The sequence below is a fragment of the Sander lucioperca genome, chromosome 7, assembly GCF_008315115.2.
Source record: "Sander lucioperca isolate FBNREF2018 chromosome 7, SLUC_FBN_1.2, whole genome shotgun sequence".
Lineage (NCBI taxonomy): Eukaryota > Metazoa > Chordata > Actinopteri > Perciformes > Percidae > Sander > Sander lucioperca.
Window position 1 is genome coordinate 36,567,771 of NC_050179.1, and position 20,144 is coordinate 36,587,914.

At 39.2% G+C, this 20,144-nt stretch overlaps 4 protein-coding genes across 5 annotated transcripts in view; 2 read left to right on the forward strand and 2 right to left on the reverse strand.

Annotated features, from left to right (window-relative positions):
- The window catches only part of LOC116036403 (NLR family CARD domain-containing protein 3-like), a 1,020,880-nt gene that overhangs the window by 484,121 nt on the left and 516,615 nt on the right, over nucleotides 1–20,144 (reverse strand). The gene's annotated exons all lie outside the window — the stretch shown is intronic.
- The window catches only part of calml4b (calmodulin-like 4b), a 70,909-nt gene that overhangs the window by 46,372 nt on the left and 4,393 nt on the right, over nucleotides 1–20,144 (reverse strand). The gene's annotated exons all lie outside the window — the stretch shown is intronic.
- On the forward strand, nucleotides 693–13,665 carry LOC118492909 (E3 ubiquitin-protein ligase TRIM21-like). 2 transcript variants are annotated; one of them, XR_004897946.1, is made up of 2 exons: nucleotides 693–882; nucleotides 13,632–13,665. XR_004897946.1 is itself a non-coding variant. In XM_031306668.2 (2 exons), exon 2 carries the CDS (start codon nucleotides 2,258–2,260, stop codon nucleotides 3,548–3,550), a length of 1,293 nt encoding a protein of 430 aa, XP_031162528.1. In that variant the 5' UTR covers nucleotides 693–882; nucleotides 2,249–2,257; the 3' UTR covers nucleotides 3,551–3,680. The 2 variants fall into 2 exon arrangements, 1 of the variants encoding a protein (XP_031162528.1); XM_031306668.2 differs by lacking the exon at nucleotides 13,632–13,665 and adding an exon at nucleotides 2,249–3,680.
- Nucleotides 18,087–19,407, forward strand: LOC116054920 (E3 ubiquitin-protein ligase TRIM21-like). Its single transcript, XM_036003663.1, has one exon. It carries the CDS (start codon nucleotides 18,087–18,089, stop codon nucleotides 19,377–19,379), a length of 1,293 nt encoding a protein of 430 aa, XP_035859556.1. The 3' UTR covers nucleotides 19,380–19,407.

The following is a 20,144-nucleotide window of genomic DNA, read 5'->3' on the forward strand; positions in this document are numbered from 1 at the left end:
CTAAGAAGGCTCCAGGGTTTCCATATACCCACTTAAAAATGCCCAATGACCCACAACAACATACTTTCCATTATATTTCTGATATATTTTGAATTGTCATCTGCGTTTTTCTTCTTCACATAGGCTAAATAAAGGGATTTCCACCATAAATTGGGGCAAAAAAGTGTATCAGAACACAGGAAATTAAGTTGTTGATGCTCAAAACTTCCCTGGGGGAGGACACCCAGACCCCTCAGCAAAATTACGAATCCCACTATGGCCACGCCAAGACCCATTGCCGTGGCCATAGTGTGTGTGTGTGTGGGGGGGGGGGGGGGACTGGAAGTGAGCTGGAGATTGGGAGGCAACCGGTTTTCTGGCTTGGAGGGGAACATGTAGATTGCTTCATCTGTATAACCAATTATTTGGTGATCTATCTTGTATTTAATTTTAAAATGCTGTGTATTTTCCCTTTTTCTATTTTCCCTTTTTCTGTCATTCTTTTATTTTAGTCTGTCAAATAGTGAGCCTAACTTTGTATTCTTATAAAGGCATCAAATATACAGTATGTTTCTGTGAATCTTTCAGTTTTGTTGTGTTGTCTGTTTGTACTTGTCTGTTCTTCTGGTTGTTGTACACTTCCATTGTAGAAGAAAGATGAGGAAACAAACGTGTATCTTGTTTTCAATCTATGTTAAGGTATCTTTCAAAGAGGCAGTAACACCTTCCTCACAGAGCTGCACTGAGAGGAGGAATGTCACATTTCCTGAACTGCAGGTGAAAGTTTGTCTGAGCGACAGCAGAGCTGCAGTAGAGACAAGTCTCTCCGTTTCTCTCGAAGGAAACATTCAACTTTATCCAGCAGCTTTTTCTCAACAACAGCCGAATCTCCGCCAAACACTGGTGAGTACACTGAGACAAAATGCACACAAGAATGCAGGCTTGGTTCAGCTCCAAAACTTGATAAAAAGGGATGCAAAAATAATTGGCCAAATGCCACCAACTCCTCTTCAGGAGCTCTTCGAGGAGGCGGTGAGGAAACAGGGTCTCAAAATCACCCCCGACCCAAATCACATCTTGAATAGTGAGTATGAGCTGATGCCTTCAGGCAGAAGGTACAGGTTACCAAACTGCAAGCTTAACAAGGTATACATTCTCATGTGTGCCGCTTTCAATCAAATTAATGAATAATAAGAGATAACATGTGTGTGTGTGTGTGTGTGTATTGGCTGCAGTGATGTATTTGCGACTAATACTACTAAATAATATTTGTGGTACTTACCATTATGGTTATAGGATGTGCAATGCCTGATAGGGTACTGGTGCAATATTTTATATATATATGTATATATATATATATATATATATATATGTATATATATATGCTATGTTATATTTGATATGGTATTATGCAATTGGGCATTGTGCAATACAGAAGTTATTGACCACAGCGTGAGTTAACGACAAATGTGCAATCTTTATTAAAATGAAGTTCAATACGAGGGGAGGATGTGTTGTGGGTTCTCTACTGTTCTTCTGTGATTGTGAGGAAAGGTGTGGGGGGGGGGAGGAGGGGGGTATGGTGTGAGGTTTATTAGATGTTCATTGAAGCATTGGATGAGATAATGTATGATATGTTTCTGTGTAGCTTAACTGTATGTTTATTGTGTGTTTATGTGCGATGTGTCACCATTTCGCAAATTTTTCCTATACTGTAGGAGACAATAAAGGCTTATCTGATCTTATTTTATCTTAAGAATGTGTTGATTATGTAGTATATGACTATTCAATAACTTTCTATAAACTTTGCTTAAATGTTTGTTATAAGGGAGTCCTATGAACTTTGCTTTACACTTACTGAGAACATCTGGAAATTGTTAACATGAGTAGGGGTCCCCCCAAGACAGAAAAGACCTTTTTTGGAGTTGTGCCAGATAACAGGCATTGATTGGCTAAGTTCTGTGTCGAACCATGTACTCACACATATCACGCCCTATGTTGATACAATGCATAGGATATATACGTTGCTCACACAAAGGAAAGGCAGAGCGACAGAATTTGAAGATTGGGCTGGTCGTCTCTCCAGATATCCATGGGTCTGTTAAATTGATGCTGAATCTTTGCTTGTAATAAACCTTTTTATAATCAAGAACAGTGTCGGCGGATTCCTCTTCATACAGCATCACAGCATTACTATTTAAAACACCACAATTATAAAGGCAGATAATTGACGTTTTTCAACTTGTTTTCTCACACATTTTATCCTCAGAGTGTCAATATGTCTGCTGCCAGCAGTCTGCTGACTGAAGATCAGTTTCTCTGCTCCATCTGTCTGGATGTGTTCACTGATCCAGTCACCATACCATGTGGACACAACTTCTGTGAAGCCTGCATCACTGATCACTGGGATATTGATATTCCCTATCAGTGTCCCAACTGTAAAGAGGGTTTTAGCGCGAAAACTGAGCTGCAGGTCAATACTTTGATCTCTGAGATGGCTGCTAAGTTCAGACAGTCAGCTCAACTGATACCAGAAGAAGTTCCCCGTGACGTCTACTCAAGATCCAAAAAGAAGACCTGGATGTTCTTCCTGGCGTGTCTGATGTGTGTCCTCATGGCCTGGATGGTTTCAGAACAAAAGAAACATGATTTTGTTCTTCTGAAAGAAGAATATGAAGAAAAGAAGATCGAGCTGTGCAAGACACAGGCTGAAATTCTGCAGATGATCCAGAAGGAGATCAAACACTCAATGGAGCTCAGTAAGGAAGACACAAACAGACAGATCTTAACTGTGAAGGAGTCTGTTGAGAGAAGCCAGGCTGAGTTCATCGAGACGATCAAAGAGAAGCAGAGAATGACAGAGAAACTGGCTGAAAGCTTCGTCAAAGATCTGAAACAGGAAATCTCTGAGCTGAAGAAGAGAAGCACTGAGGTGGAGCAGCTCTATGTGGCTCAGCAGGAGAAACTCAGGAAACAGATCATAAAACTGCTCCCTGAGTCTGATCTGAAGAGGGTCCAGCAGTATGAAGTGGATGTGACTCTTGATCCAGATACAGCATATCCTAGACTCATCCTGTCTGATGATAGAAAACAAGTACATGATAGTTATGTGTGGAAGAATCTCAAAAACAATCCAAAGAGATTTGATACTAATGGTGTTGTCTTAGCAAAGCAGAGTTTCTCTTCAGGAAGATTTTATTACGAGGTTCAGGTTAAAGGGAAGACTGAGTGGGATTTAGGAGTGGTCAGAGAGTCGATCAACAGGAAGGAACTTATTATACTGAGCCATCAGAATGGCTACTGGGTGATAGGGTTGAGGAATGACAATGAGTACATTGCTGCTGCTGGCCCTGCTGTCCGTCTGTCTCTGAAGTCCCAGCCTCAGAAGGTGGGGGTGTTTGTGGATTATGAGGAGGGTCTGGTCTCCTTTTATGATGTTGATGCTGAAGCTCTTATCTACTCCTTTACTGGCTGCTCCTTCACTGAGAAACTCTACCCATTCTTCAGTCCCGAACCTCACTATGGTGGTAAAAACTCTGCCCCTCTGATCATCTCTCCTGTCAGTCACTGAGTAGATCAACCATTTGATTTTCTATATTCACTTTTATTTAATGTAATACATGTATATTTACTGGTGATGTTTGGTATACATATACTCAGGCTTTTAACTCAGGGGGAGTGTCCAATATATTGGTGTATACTGCAGGGTATCATACAATATTCTTGAGTGTTTGGATCTGTGTCTGTTACTGCATGTTAACTGTAGTTTGTTTGTACATGTATCCTGATATGTGGGGTGTAAACAGGGTGCGTGCTGTCAAATAAAGGCTCATCTTATCAGATTCTTAGCAATGTGTTTCTTTTATGTAAATGTTTTGTGAACAGAAGCAACAGGAGTTGAATATTTAAATATTCTGCCTTTGTATTGAAAAAAGTAGAACTGCAAGCAGTTATGATGGAGTCCAAGCCTCCCCGGCGCTAGTTGCCCCTGATAACCCACAGAGTCTAAGAAAAGCTTAGATGGCTTCATCTGTATAACCAATTATTTGGTGATGTATCTTGTATTTAATTTTAAAATGCTATGTATTTTCAGGAATGTCCCATTTCCTGAAATGCAGGTGAAAGTTTGTCTGAGTGACAGTACACTACAAAAAGACATGTGTCAAAAAACAACACATGTGACTGTGTAGATAGCATTTTGACACGTTGTGTAGATTTTAGCACACAATGTGTAATTTTTTATCTCCCGCTCTGGATAGGTTGACACCATACATGTGTTATATACTGATGGGAAAACATTTGTGTTGACAGAGGAAATAAATACACATATTTTATCTGGTAGCTATGAAACACTCTACAATCAATAAAAATCATGAAGAAAACAAATATACTCTTATTTATTTTATGTCGAATTTACAAGATTAACGGCTGTTTCTGTGTCGCCCAATCACATCATGCCACTGTCTTTTTGAAACGCTGTTTCCGTCCGCTCTTTTTCACTCACTCTGCGTGGTAATAATGTTGCAGTCTGACTTGGATGATGCTGTCAGACATGGAGACAGATGTAAGTATTTTTGTATTATTTTATGGCGTTTACATTTCTCGGTGAGCTGATAATAATAATAATAAAAAATCTTCAGATATGTATAAGCTAGCTAAGTTTGTAATGAGTCTAATGTTAACTGGGTCATGGTTAGAAGCTAGTCTCCTAGCTAGCTTGTGTGAACATGATAATATAATAATAAGTTACATTAACGTTAATTGTTGGGCTACATCGAGTTTTGAAAAGGAAATGGTGAGGTACAGAACCATATTTCAAGATTGAACGTTATTTGGCAATAAATGGCTCTCCGTAGGTTATTATGTGTATTTTGAGTGTGAGAAGATCTCCGTTAGGAATGACATAATGAAATCACCTAGGCCTGCAGGTAATGCATGTATAGTGGAGCCTAAATTTCGAGGCAACCTCAGTGATTTGACCGCGATTAACCAAACGCACATACCGATATCAACTGGCTAGTTATCCTGCAGACAGTGACGGACAACGCCTCTTTTTCTTTCTCTCTTTTCCGCCGGGTGGCGCGCGAGCCAAAAAAATGTCTTAGTTCCGTCGTTGGTAAGAGATACACAGCAGTAAGCTATTGCTGTATTCAGTCACACAGTTTCTGAATTTTGTACAACCAAATCCTCGTTTTCACGCAGAAGATATTGAAAATGGCAACCGTGTGACATAAGTGTATTGATATCTAGTCACACACTCATCACACTACACCTAAGAGTAAATAGCATTTCCCACCTTTTCTCTTTTTCCCCAGGACCTTGCTCTTGAATCTGAACCTGTCAAAGTTCTGGCTACTCTGTTTAAAAATGAAAAAGAGTGCTCAAGAAAAATTTACATTGTTAACAGTGCTGAACATCTCATAAATAAAGCCATGTCAGAGCAACCAGATTTTGCATTTGACAGAGTTCAAAAACATAATAGTGATTTCCAAGAATTTGTTTATGTTGACAGAAACGTAGAAATCAAGAACTTTGAAAGATTTCAAATCTTCATATCAAGCGCAGAAGCACTACCCCAAACAAATGCTGGAGAGGCCTGTCAAAAACAGGTATTTTGTTTTTGAACTTGTTGTTCATGTGTGTGTATAGAGCGCTGTTAGGACTGGGCAGTATGATCTGAAATTCATGTCACTGTGTATTGTTCCATGTACCAAGTAACCATAAATTACATGAATGCAACTCCAATGCATAAGTAACATTCCATGTTGGCCCTCTGTCAACATGTTTGTCTTTCAAGGTATTATTAGTTGCTTTACATTCAGTTGAATTAAAGGGGCACAAAACATAAATATAGGAATCTGGGCTCTATGCTAAACATAATAGTATTTTTATGGTAAAAGTCACCTCCATTTCCTCTACTTTCATAAATATAGCATGTTCCAGTGCCAGACGAACCGGGAGGCCTGCAGTCTTTACTTCAGAGCAAAACACCAGAGATACTTGAGGAACACAAGAAAACAGGAACACTTAAAATTGAGTCAAAGAGACATCTTGTCAAAGTATGCATAAGTCACTTGGTGGAGAAGCATGGATTGTAAGTATATACACTCAGCACTGTATAAACTAGCCTATATAAACTTGACACTGAAGCTAAAATGGCAACATTTCTGGCCTGATTTGAATTAAGTATCTGGATTTTTCTCTTCTCTGTCACCCCACAGTTACCCACCAAGCATTGAAAAGCTTGCTCTTGCAAAGGGTATCATCACCACTTTTCCATCCTTGAGGGTTCATATTGACGGCAATGGAGATGAATTTGTAAGTAAAAGACCAAAACAACAGACAAATTTGTGTTTTAAACTCTGGAAGTAAATGCAGGTGTCTTTTGTCATCCCTTGGCAGTTGTCAAATAGCATATAATGTGTCTTGATAAAAAAATAGTTTTTACTTTCTGTTATATTTACAGTTATGTCATTAGACTGTTTGTGCAGGTGCTCAATTTTGTTCTCATGTCTTCAGGAGCATTTTTATGATCCATCGTCTCATTCTGGCTCCTTGGAGATGAGGCTGCGTAACATTCGGCGAAAGCTTGAAGCAGGTCAGCGGCATTACACAAAATGCAAGAAAGGGTGTGACACAGGTAGCGATGCAACTAACGATTATTTTCATAGTCGATTAATCTCCCCATTATTTTCTCTATTAATCGACTAGTTTGATCGACAAAATGCCAAAAAATGGTGAACAAATGTATATCATTGTTTGCCAAAGCCCAAGATTATGTCCTCAAATGCCTTGTTTTGTCCACATGCCAAATATATTTAGTTCACTGTCATAGAGGAGTAAGTAAATCTGAAAATATTCAAGTTTAGAAGCTACAATCAGAGAATTTTGATGTATTTTCTTTAAAAAATTACACAAACCGATTAATCGATCATCAACAAAGTTGGCAATTAATTTACTGTTATGGTCAACAACTAATCGATTAATCGTTGCAGCCCTAGACACAGGAGCAAGATCAGAGCAGGACCAGAGGGAGAGCAGTGAGACCGGTGAGTGGACCACCCTGATGAAACGACTCAGGCCCTCTTCAGAGAACATTCCTTCAATCAAATCAGCGATGGAGAATACATACACTTGGCGCAGATCATGGATATCAAAGGCAACTCCTACATTGACTGAAATCTTCAACGAATACCCACGCTTCTTGGATATGCCAAGCTTGGTAGGTTTTGTCATTGTAAAATATCTGATACTGTTATTAACACTGTTGACTTAGAATATATTCTGAAAATGTCTCTTTTTAATCTAAGATGGATGTCAGAAGACAGACCAGTTCATCAGAAAATGGGAAGCTAGCATCATTCCAAAGCTGAGAGCAGTGGCTGCCTTGGAAAAAGGTGGTGTTGCTTCACTTACGGAGGGGATGGAAGACCAAACAGATGGTATGTGTGTACGGTGGTGTGTGTGTATTGGTGTTTTTTGCCCCCAACGTCACCTTCCAGGCAGCGCAGCAATGGTTATGTTTAGGGTTAGGGTTAGCTGCCTGGAAAGCGACGTTGGAGGCAAAAAACACCATTGAGCGTGTGTATGTGTGTAATGATATGGCATGCAATGTCTCAAAGGTTAAATTCAGAATGTAGGAACCCTTGCATTATTTCCTACTTACCAATAATATCAATTAGTCTTCTCTCAGTGTAATCCATGTTGGTAATACACTGATTATGGATAATCACCTCATACATAGTCTGGTTAAAACCAGACTCATTTACTTTGTAAAATATAGTCTGGGGGCTCGTGATTGGGAAACATTTTTAACGCTAACATCATGACGGGGGTATACTTTGGGTTAACTTTGAAATTATTGGTCTGCCCTAACCAATCACATTGATCAGGGATTCCTAACGTTACTTCCTACTTTACCTACATTTTACAAACTGACAATATACAGCATCGGCAGTCAGGAGACAATGTATGTAGACCTACCTTTGCTGTACATAAATGTACACATTCTTCCGACTGCAATTTCTGATGCATTGCTACAACTGTACTACCAGAGCCTCTCTGGGGTCTGATGGAAACTTAGTGAATTATGCTGTTCCAGAATAGTTTCTCCCTGAAAGGAGATCTAGGTGGGTGTGGCCAGGCTACCTCATACAACCCCAGCAACTTCTTTCAACTTAGTTTTTGAACCCCAGTTTTGATCTAACCCTTTTAATCCTACTTGGAAATATTTGTACCTTTAATCTGTTTTTATTTAATTTTCAGATGAAAAGTGTTATACTGTGCTGGTTGTTCTGACACATCTTCTGCCACCAATGCCTGGGAGTCGCTGCAGTGTGAAATCAGCAATAACATTCCTTATTGATTTTGTACCGGTATGTTTCGTAATGATGTCTGTAAGAGTCCATGAGGGACTATGTATGGTTGCCGACGGGTGCAAATGCCCTGCAATTTATGACAACACATGCAGATAGACAAAACACACGCAACTTAAGAAAACATCTTCATCAATTTGACAACATATGTACAGCATTTAGAAATCGTGCTGCAAATTCATACGTTGTCATAAATTGCAGGTCGTTTGCATCCGTTGGCCACCGTAACTAGGTCATTTTTTAATAATTTAGTAAAAAAATACTGTTAAAATATTTGTAATGATTTTATTATAATTCATAATAATTTTTTGACCATGCCTATGACTATTGAATTAGATATTTTCTAAGTAAATATTTAAAGAGAAAGTTATCTTGTCTTGTCGCATGTGTTACAAATATTGTTTAAGTAGCTGCAACAAGTGGTAATTTACAGAAGAGTAATTACACCAAAATGTTACCTAATACAGTATAACATGCACATTTAGACTTATTTTTGATGGTGCTTTTTCAACTCTTAAATTACATTTTTTCATCTTCCCTAAGCATGGAACCAGTATTGCATCCCTCTGCAACAACTCCGAGATGGCATCAAGGACCCAGCCACAGCTGATCTGCATCGGCAGTCTGAAGAGCCCAACACAACAATACATCATCACTGCAAGGAATGACCAGGTGACCATTCCTGTAAATGATGGCCTGACATGTGCAGTTGACAAGCTATTCAAGCTTTACTGGGTGTGTAACTTGACATATCCACCACAGCTGAGCTCTGTCTTCACCTTCTTTGAATACATCTATGACGTGACCATCACAACCGAGAGAGCCAAGGTACTTGAAGTCCTTTCAAAGCTTCAGGCTGCGCATTAAATAACAACAGAATGTATACATGTCCAAAGTGCAGACAATTGATACCTACAGAAGTAAGGAAAGTTATTTGGCATCTTCGTGAAATACATGCCTTATCAGATGGACAGGACATGACCATTATCTGCAGCCAAGATGGTTGCCCAAGAACTTATCATAACTTCAATTCATTCGCCAAACATCTTCATAGAGATCACCAGTCCACAACAACATTCATAGACAACTTTAATGAAACGACCAGGCTAACAGCCAGGATTTATTTAATCCTGGAGCCTTTTCTGATCACCCAGCAGTGGTTTTACCCTATTGTTATTAGCCTGGATTAAAATACAACAGGTGCATGTTGCTGTTCATTTAAGTACTGTTATTATTTAAAGTTGTGACCATTATTGTTTTTTATAATTATTCATGTGACAGTCATTGTTACTGTCATATTGCTGTATGAAGACTGCTGTTCATATTGATGTTAGAAGTTTAATGAATATATTCTGACAGTTGTTGAGATAATTAGAAAAGGCTGATATCAAATGTGTTTTAAATGAAGTCTGTTACTAAGGGCAATACATACAATGCTGTACATTTCTATAGTTGACCAATGCACCTTGAATTATTTTAGTTGATTAATTTTTTTTTTATTCTTTAACAATAAGGATCATGTTTGTTCCTCTTCCATGTGCATGGTATTTGGCATTCTTAGCACACAAATTGTGTTGTCCAGTAAACTGGGACTATAATTTGGGAGGATTGTACAATTTGAAGAACATATCCTAATTGTACAATCCTCCCAAATGATAGTCTTAGTTCACTGGACCAGTAACTATCTAGTGATGTAGGCTACTGTACATTCATGTAACAACAGGGGGAGGACACCCCAATGGTTTTTGACCTTATATTTTGCTGGGGGGGGGGAATTAACTGATGAATATACTCTGTTCCATTCATGTTTACAGTGTGCATGGACTGTATCATTTAATTATCTTTATAGTTTCTAGATTTTAGAGACCAATTTCTTCAGTGTCTTTATTTTCTATGTTTATATATACGAGGGAGCAAGGCATATAATATGTAGAGAAGGAAACTCGTCCTAAAAAAAACGAGAAAAAGCGTGGCAGATAATAGCGGACCGACTGAATGATAGTCTAAAAATATACATTTATGAACTACTGCTCTTAACTGAAACCATTCAATGAGTCACTGTCTTTTGCAAAAACAAACAGTTGTACACTTTGCATTAAAAGCGAGCAGTGGAAGTTAATATGACTTAGGAAATTTATATTTTAGTCCATGAGAGAGAGGGAGGAACAGAGTGAAAGAGATATTTACGCATCATACTCTAGAATTGTAGAAAATTGATCTTCATGGTAAATTTCCTGAGTAACATTATCTTCTGCTTACTTTTAAGGCAAAGAGTACAACTGTTAATTTGTGCAAATGATTAGTAGCCTAATCCTTGAATGGTATGATTATGACGGTTTCAATCCAGAGCAGTGGTCAGTTAATGTATGTGTTTAGTCTACTTACGCATTCAGTCGGTCCGTGATCGTCTGCTACGCTTTCTTTCGCTGTTTCATTACAGCGGCCATGTTTCTTTTCTTTTTATACAAAAAATGTCTTTTTTAATTATCTCAACAACTGCCATAATTTTCAGTGTCACTATGGGTATGGGAAAGAAAACAATAAGCCCAGTGTTATACTCAATCTAAGAACCTCTGACAATGCAATAAAACAGACAGCATCTCAAATGTGGTGCCTTTTACAGGTATTACCCTTTTTGGGTTGCGATCTTGTTAGTGTAGGAAGTGAACACTGGCACTTATTCATTTTCTTAAGAGAGATATGTAGCATTGTATTTGCACCTGTTGTTACATATGGACTTGCTGTTTTTCTTAAACAGCTCATTATTGAGCATCAGACACTATTCAAGAAGCTCTATGACCGAAATTTGATACCCAAACATCATTTTATGATGGCTATGTTCAGACCTACATCTAAATTGTGGTGTATGAGATTCGCAGCTAAGCATAAACCATTAAAAAGACACTTTATAAACTTCAGGTTCAGCAAATGTATAGCTTCAAGTTAGGTGACCCTTTTTCTGAGAAAATGATTGTTACAAACTCATATCCTGTTACTATTGGCTCTTTGAAGAAAGCAGATGTGCATGAAAATCTGAAATCAGCCAAAGACTTTAGAATTTACTTTGAACAGCACTGTCTATGTCACCCAGGCTGTTAGTGTGTTTGGCCAAACTTACAGAACTGGCTCTGTAATGCCTCTTGAAGCAGATGACAAAGGAGAGCCTTTATTTGGAGAAATTATTCACATTATACCTCAAACTGATGGCATGTCTATCCTGATGTTTGTAAGAATTCTTACAGTGAAGTACTTTGATGATCATTTCTATGCCTATGTTATACATCAAACTAAAGAGTATGAAATGATCAGTCTGGCCGAAACTGCAGATTTCAGGCCTTTGGACATAATGCAGGGTTTTGATACAGATGAGCTATACTTAAACCCAAGGTACAAGATTGTTTAGCTTCCTTCTCAAGAATGTAAATTGTCAGACTGCAGACTGTCATTGTCATCTTTGAAGTTGTGATTAATAACATAATCAGCTAATATATTCAAACTGGGTGATGTAATCTGCCTACTGTTAAAGAGTTTTACTCTAAATGATTTCAAGTCCATTTCAAGACTAATTATCATTGACAACAGTTCTATTGTTATTATTATCTCAGGGATCTAAACATGTTTCTTATAAAATGAATTCATTCTGATTCTGAATTCTTCTGATATGACTTATATGTTGTTACATGTCATCCATTAGTCATAACTGTGTGATTGATTGTTATATGCAAGTATGTGGTTTTCATACAGATTAACTATTATACTTACTTTAAACAAATTTGACAATTTCTTATAACATGTATTCATGCATCTGTGTTTTCTGATATGACTGTTATATGTTGTTACATGTCATCCATTAGTCATAACTGAGTTTCCCTGGGTAGGTATAGCAATGGTGGTCAGTTCAAGCTCGTTGGTTTGTTTTTTTAGTTTGTTATGTGGTGTGCAGTTCAGGGACACACCCATAGCTGTCAGGTGAGTAACAAATTATTTTGGGTGACACGCTCATTGTGTAATTTTTCCTCTTCTATTAGGCCTTTAGACCTAGTCTATTATGACAGGGACAGATCATTTTGTTAATGCTCATTGTGAGGGGTTTCTGGATCGCTGCACTAAAGATCAGCTCCTGGAAATTTCAGAAAGGAATGAAATTGATCTTAGTGGTCTTTGTGATAGACAGCTTAAAGAAAAAGTAAATTAAATGGTTAAATTGCAGTTGGTTGCTAAAAGGGTGCTAGTTGCTAAACACGAGTAGCCTGGTCAGTCACTAGCAACACAGTCTTTTACAGTTCTGTCAGGAAACCTAACCTAAGCAAAAAGCAAAAAGAATGGCTTTTTCAGTTGTCTCATGAAAAATGAAAGGCAGAGGATGGAGATGGAAAAGTATAAGTTGGAGGTGGATAAGCAAATGGCAGTTGAGCGGTTGAAGCATGAGACGCAGATTGCTAGGTTGGAGTTAGTCAGAGATGTAACCTTTCTGGGGATGCTTTGAGAGGGGAAGAAACTTCATCTTCTCCATCGTGGTCTCCTGATGTAGTGAGTAATTTGGATCTCTTGTCTACGTTCAATGAAAATGACATGGATGTTTTTTCTCTCCATTTAAGAGGATTGTACAGGCAAGAACGTACTACTGATGCAGTGTGTGTTGTCAGGAAAAGCACAGTAGGCATATCCTTTAAGTAATGATAACATAACTTATAAATCAGTCAAGGTTGCTATACTTAAGGCGTATGAGTAAAGAGCGTCCACACTGCTGAACGATAACGTTCTGCAAACAGCAATGTCAGGCTCACACCGCACGCTCCAGCTGATAATAATCATCACAGCAGACGTTGCAATGTACGATTACAGGAATGTCTGTAGTAATATCCTACATATTAGTGAATTCAGGTACATTTTCGGTGTCAGATCTGTGCAGAGCACAGGAACAAACATGCCGACAGTATGCTAATCAAATAGTATGATAATCAAATCTAAAACACAAGATTCACTCTCTGTGTTTTCTGTGACATGAGAAATACTTTCAATGTTGATGTTTAAAAATACAAAAATACACAGAGCTAAAGGATTGTAGCCCCACCGAGGGGAAAAGTCACGCCACTAACCACCTGTGTGAAACAACTCTCTCCGCCGCGTCATGATGTAAACTCAGATGCATTCTGATTGGCTGCCAGTGTTTCTATCATTCATAAAATCACGATATTGTTCTCCACAGTTTTTATGAAACAAATAATCAAAAGATATGTAATAACAGTTTTGTTTTTTCACACATTTTATCCTCAGAGTGTCGATATGTCTGCTGCCAGCAGTCTGCTGAGTGAAGATCAGTTTCTCTGCTCCATCTGTCTGGATGTGTTCACTGATCCAGTCACCATACCATACGATGTTCTGGATTCTGATTGGCTGCCAGTGTTTCTATCATTCATAAAATCACTCTGAAAGCGATCCCAACTATATCGTTCTCCACAGTTTTTATGAAACAAATAATCAAAAGAAATGTAAAAGCAGTTTTGTTTTTTCACACATTTTATCCTCAGTGTCAATATGTCTGCTGTCAGCTGTCTGCTGACTGAAGATCAGTTTCTCTGCTGCATCTGTCTGAATGTGTTCACTGATCCAGTCACCATACCATACGAGCGTGGCGTTTCTGCAGCTAACACACTCACGCCACGCAGCCAGTGTGAAAAAGGCCTAAGAAAGTCGAACCCAAAGTGCAACGACAACGAGGCAAATGTCAGGAAATATCGCATCAAGTGTGAGCTGCAAAGTCTGTAGTAGACTGCAAATGCAAACTTCCCATTTACATTTATTTTAAACATCCATTCTAAAACCATCAATGCATTTTTTGGGGGTGTAATCAAACAAGCCCTTCATGAGATATAAACTTTTCGGATTTGTAGCGCATTTAGAAGGCTTCATCTGTATAACCAATTATTTGCTGATCTATCTTGTATTTAATTTTAAAATGCTGTGTATTTTCCATTTTTCTATTATTTTAGTCTTAATTTGTATTCTTATACAGGCATCAAAGATACAGTTTTTTCTGCAAATCTTTCAGTTTTGTTGTGTTGTCTGTTTGTACTTGTCTGTTCTTTTGGTTGTTGTACACTTCCATTGTAGAAGAAAGAAGAGGAAACAAACGTGTATCTTGTTTTCAATCTATGTTAAGGTATCTTTCAAAGAGGCAGTAACACCTTCCTCACAGAGCTGCACTGAGAGGAGGAATGTCACATTTCCTGAACTGCAGGTGAAAGTTTGTCTGAGCGACAGCAGAGCTGCAGTAGAGACAAGTCTCTCCGTTTCTCTCGAAGGAAACATTCAACTTTATCCAGCAGCTTTTTCTCAACAACAGCCGAACCTCCGCCAAACACTGGTGAGTACACTGAGACAAAATGCACACAAGAATGTATTGCTTATAAAGGTCAGACAATTGACGTTTTACAACTTTAATAACTGTGACACGCTTTGGTAAGCAGCCTTGAACTTCAAACTCTTTCCTCTCAGCCTCTCTGTCTCTGTAGTTCCTGCTGTCTTGTGAAGAGCAGTAGCTTCCATCTTTTCTTCTGCACATTTAAAAAAGGGACATTTTGTTTTTTTAAATCACTGTTTCAGTGCGTGTGCACATTCTGGTATCTGGACTGCCTCCCAACCCACAAACTGTGAAATAAGACGACCCAGTCAGCTGATCAGAAAAAATGTGAGCCAACCAAATTTGGCTCATTAGAATGTACTGCACACCATCTGAGTATCGGCTTGACAACTACCTTTGCAAAAGTGCGCCATCATTTTCTCGCATATGAGAAATACTTTGAAAGTACTGATGTTTCAACAAAAAAAAAATCACAGAGCTAAAGGATCGTAGCCCCACTGAGGGGAAAAGTCACGCCACTAACTACCTGTGTGAAACAAATCTCTCCACCGTGTAATGATTCTGATTGGCTGCCAGTGTTTCTATCATTCATAAAACACTCTGAAAGTGATCCCAACGATTACATTCTCCACTGTTTTTATGAAACAAATAATCAAAAGAAATGTAATAACAGTTTTTTTTCACACTTTTCGTCCTCAGTGTCAATATGTCTGCTGCCAGCAGTCTGCTGACTGAAGATCAGTTTCTCTGCTCCATCTGTCTGGATGTGTTCACTGATCCAGTCACCATACCATGTGGACACAACTTCTGTAAAACCTGCATCACTGATCACTGGGATATTGATCTTCCCTATCAGTGTCCTAACTGTAAAAAGGATTTTAGCACGAAACCTGAGCTGCAGGTCAATACTTGGATCTCTGAGATAGCTGCTAAGTTCAAACAGTCAGTTAAACTGATACCAGAAGAAGTTCCCCGTGACGTCTACTCAGGATCCAAAAAGAAGACCTGGATGTTCTTCCTGGTGTGTCTGATGTGTGTCTTCATTTCCTGGATGGTGTCAGAACAAAATAAACATGATTTTGTTCTTCTGAAAGAAGAATATGAAGAAAAGAAGATCGAGCTGTGGAAAACAGAGGCTGAAATTCTGCAGATGATCCAGAAGGAGATGGAACTCAGTAAGGAAGACACAAACAGACAGATCTTAACTGTGAAGGAGTCTGTTGAGAGAAGCCAGGCCGAGCTCATCAAAACGATGAAAGAGAAACAGAAAACGACAGAGAAACTGGCTGAAGGCTTCGTCAAAGATCTGAAACAGGAAATCTCTGAGCTGAAGAAGAGAAACACTGAGGTGGAGCAGCTCTATGTGGCTCAGCAGGAGAAACTCAGGAAACTGATCATAAAACTGCTCCCTGAGTCTGATCTGAAGAGGGTCCAGCAGTATGAAGTGGATGTGACTCTTGATCCTGATACAGCATATCCTAGACTCATCCTGTCTGAAGATGGAAAACAAATACATTGTAGTGATGTGAAGAAGAATCTCCCAGACAATCCTTACTTAATCCTACTTGTTAGTGTGGCTGATTGTAGGCTTTGATTACACATCCCACTGTAACTTGAGTTTACTTTTGTTATTATTTAAACTAATGAATAATTTGTTTATTGGCTTTGTTGTGTGCATCTCCCTTTTTTGTCATGGCTTCACAGCCTGGTTTGTGACAAGTGGGGGCTCGTCCGTCGGAATTAGATTTTTTTTTTAGGCCGATTGGTTTGTTGTTGCGGTCAGGGGAGGTTTGGTCCTGCAGTCAGGGTGTGTTGACACGAATGGGCTGGTATGAGCTATCAGCAGTGATGGCTTGGTCCTCTACTGTGCTAGGTTTTGGCTTTTGTGGAGTTTCCCTGGGTAGGTATAGCAATGGTGGTCAGTTCAAGCTCGTTGGTTTGTTTTTTTAGTTTGTTATGTGGTGTGCAGTTCAGGGACACACCCATAGCTGTCAGGTGAGTAATACATTATTTTGGGTGACACGCTCATTGTGTCTTGGGCACTAGCTTACCTTGGCAACACTGTCTGGTCTGTTTTTTTTCCTCTTCTATTAGGCCTTTAGACCTAGTCTATTATGACAGGGACAGATCATTTTGTTAATGCTCATTGTGAGGGGTTTCTGGATCGCTGCACTAAAGATCAGCTCCTGGAAATTTCAGAAAGGAATGAAATTGATCTTAGTGGTCTTTGTGATAGACAGCTTAAAGAAAAAGTAAATTAAATGGTTAAATTGCAGTTGGTTGCTAAAAGGGTGCTAGTTGCTAAACACGAGTAGCCTGGTCAGTCACTAGCAACACAGTCTTTTACAGTTCTGTCAGGAAACCTAACCTAAGCAAAAAGCAAAAAGAATGGCTTTTTCAGTTGTCTCATGAAAAATGAAAGGCAGAGGATGGAGATGGAAAAGTATAAGTTGGAGGTGGATAAGCAAATGGCAGTTGAGCGGTTGAAGCATGAGACGCAGATTGCTAGGTTGGAGTTAGTCAGAGATGTAACCTTTCTGGGGATGCTTTGAGAGGGGAAGAAACTTCATCTTCTCCATCGTGGTCTCCTGATGTAGTGAGTAATTTGGATCTCTTGTCTACGTTCAATGAAAATGACATGGATGTTTTTTCTCTCCATTTAAGAGGATTGTACAGGCAAGAACGTACTACTGATGCAGTGTGTGTTGTCAGGAAAAGCACAGTAGGCATATCCTTTAAGTAATGATAACATAACTTATAAATCAGTCAAGGTTGCTATACTTAAGGCGTATGAGTAAAGAGCGTCCACACTGCTGAACGATAACGTTCTGCAAACAGCGATGTCAGGCTCACACCGCACGCTCCAGCTGATAATAATCATCACAGCAGACGTTGCAATGTACGATTACAGGAATGTCTGTAGTAATATCCTACATATTAGTGAATTCAGGTACATTTTCGGTGTCAGATCTGTGCAGAGCACAGGAACAAACATGCCGACAGTATGCTAATCAAATAGTATGATAATCAAATCTAAAACACAAGATTCACTCTCTGTGTTTTCTGTGACATGAGAAATACTTTCAATGTTGATGTTTAAAAATACAAAAATACACAGAGCTAAAGGATCGTAGCCCCACCGAGGGGAAAAGTCACGCCACTAACCACCTGTGTGAAACAACTCTCTCCGCCGCGTCATGATGTAAACTCAGATGGATTCTGATTGGCTGCCAGTGTTTCTATCATTCATAAAGTCACTCTGAAAGTGATCCCAACTATATTGTTCTCCACTGTTTTTATGAAACAAATAATCAAAAGATATGTAATAACAGTTTTGTTTTTCCACACTTTTCATCCTCAGTATCAATATGTCTGCTGCCAGCAGTCTGCTGACTGAAGATCAGTTTCTCTGCTCCATCTGTCTGGATGTGTTCACTGATCCAGTCACCATACCATGTGGACACAACTTCTGTAAAACCTGCATCACTGATCACTGGGATATTGATCTTCCCTATCAGTGTCCTAACTGTAAAGAGGGTTTTAACATGAAACCTGAGCTGCAGGTCAATACTTTGATCTCTGAGATGGCTGCTAAGTTCAGACAGTCAGCTCAACAGAAAGCCAAAGAAGTTCCCCGTGATGTCTACTCAGGATCCAAAAAGAAGACCTGGATGTTCTTCCTGGCGTGTCTGATGTGTGTCTTCATGGCCTGGATGGTGTCAGAACAAAAGAAACATGATATTGTTGCTCTGATAGAAAAATATGAAGAAAAGAAGATCGAGCTGTCCAAGACACAGGCTGAAATTCTGCAGATGATCCAGAAGGAGATCAAACACTCAATGGAGCTCAGTAAGGAAGACACAAACAGACAGATCTTAACTGTGAAGGAGTCTGTTGAGAGAAGCCAGGCCGAGCTCATCGAGACTATCAAAGAGAAACAGAAAACGACAGAGAAACTGGCTGAAGGCTTCGTCAAAGATCTGAAACAGGAAATCTCTGAGCTGAAGAAGAGAAACACTGAGGTGGAGCAGCTCTATGTGGCTCAGCAGGAGAAACTCAGGAAACAGATCATAAAACTGCTCCCTGAGTCTGATCTGAAGAGGGTCCAGCAGTATGAAGTGGATGTGACTCTTGATCCAGATACAGCATATCCTAGACTCATCCTGTCTGAAGATGGAAAACAAGTACATTGTAGTGATGTGGGGAAGAATCTCCCAGACAATCCAAAGAGATTTGATACTTGTGTTAATGTCTTAGCAAAGCAGAGTTTCTCTTCAGGAAGATTTTATTACGAGGTTCAGGTTAAAGGGAAGACTGAGTGGGATTTAGGAGTGGCCAGAGAGTCGATCAACAGGAAGGGAGAAATCACACTGAGCCCTCAGGATGGTTACTGGGCGATATGGTTGAGGAATGACAATGAGTGCAAAGCTGCTGCTGGCCCTGATGTCTCTCTCTCTCTGAAGTCTCGGCCTCAGAAGGTGGGGGTGTTTGTGGATTATGAGGAGGGTCTGGTCTCCTTTTATGACGTTGATGCTGAAGCTCTTATCTACTCCTTTACTGGCTGCTCCTTCACTGAGAAACTCTACCCATTCTTCAGTCCCAGTCTTAACTATGGTGGTAAAAACTCTGCCCCTCTGATCATCTCTCCTGTCAGTCACTGAGTAGAACAACCATTTGATTTTCTAGATTCACTTTATTTTAGTGTAATAAATGTATATTTTTGTATATATTTTATATTTGTTCCAGAGGCTCAGAGTGGCATGGCAAACAAGAATCTTACGTTAATAGCATTTGCTGAGATATTTGCTGAGTGTTTTGGTATACTAGCTATAAAAAATTGTTCATTTGCGCATTTTTGAACCAAAAAAAAATTATTTCTGTAACTTTTTGTCAGGTCTGGATCTGGAGATGCTATGGCCCAAGTTTACTTTACTCTCAAGTTTACTTTACACCATTACTTTTAGCTACCTGTTTAAACTTGCTAACTAGTTTTTACACACTCTTACATAACTGCAACATGACAGTTGACTTAACGTTAATTTGTGCATGTATTCTTTTAATCCAATCATAATTTTTATTTTTTCAAATTAGTTGAGCTACTCTACGATCTTTCCACATATCCCCTAGCCACTGCAGAAGTACCCCCATCAGGGCTGTAGTACTCGAGTCCAGTCTTGGACTTGAGTCTGGTCTTGGACTCAATACGGTTTTTCTATGGTCTCGGACTTGTCTCGGACTCGCTGGTATTTGGATTTTGACTATTGGAGGGAAAGTGAAACATTGGCCACCTGATAACCAATCACACACTGGATTATCTTCGCACGCCCTGCATCTGCGTGCCCTGCTAATGTTACTGCCATTCATTTTCATTGATTCACACACACTGCAACAAAGGAAGATGTCCGCCAATTCTCCCATAATCAAAT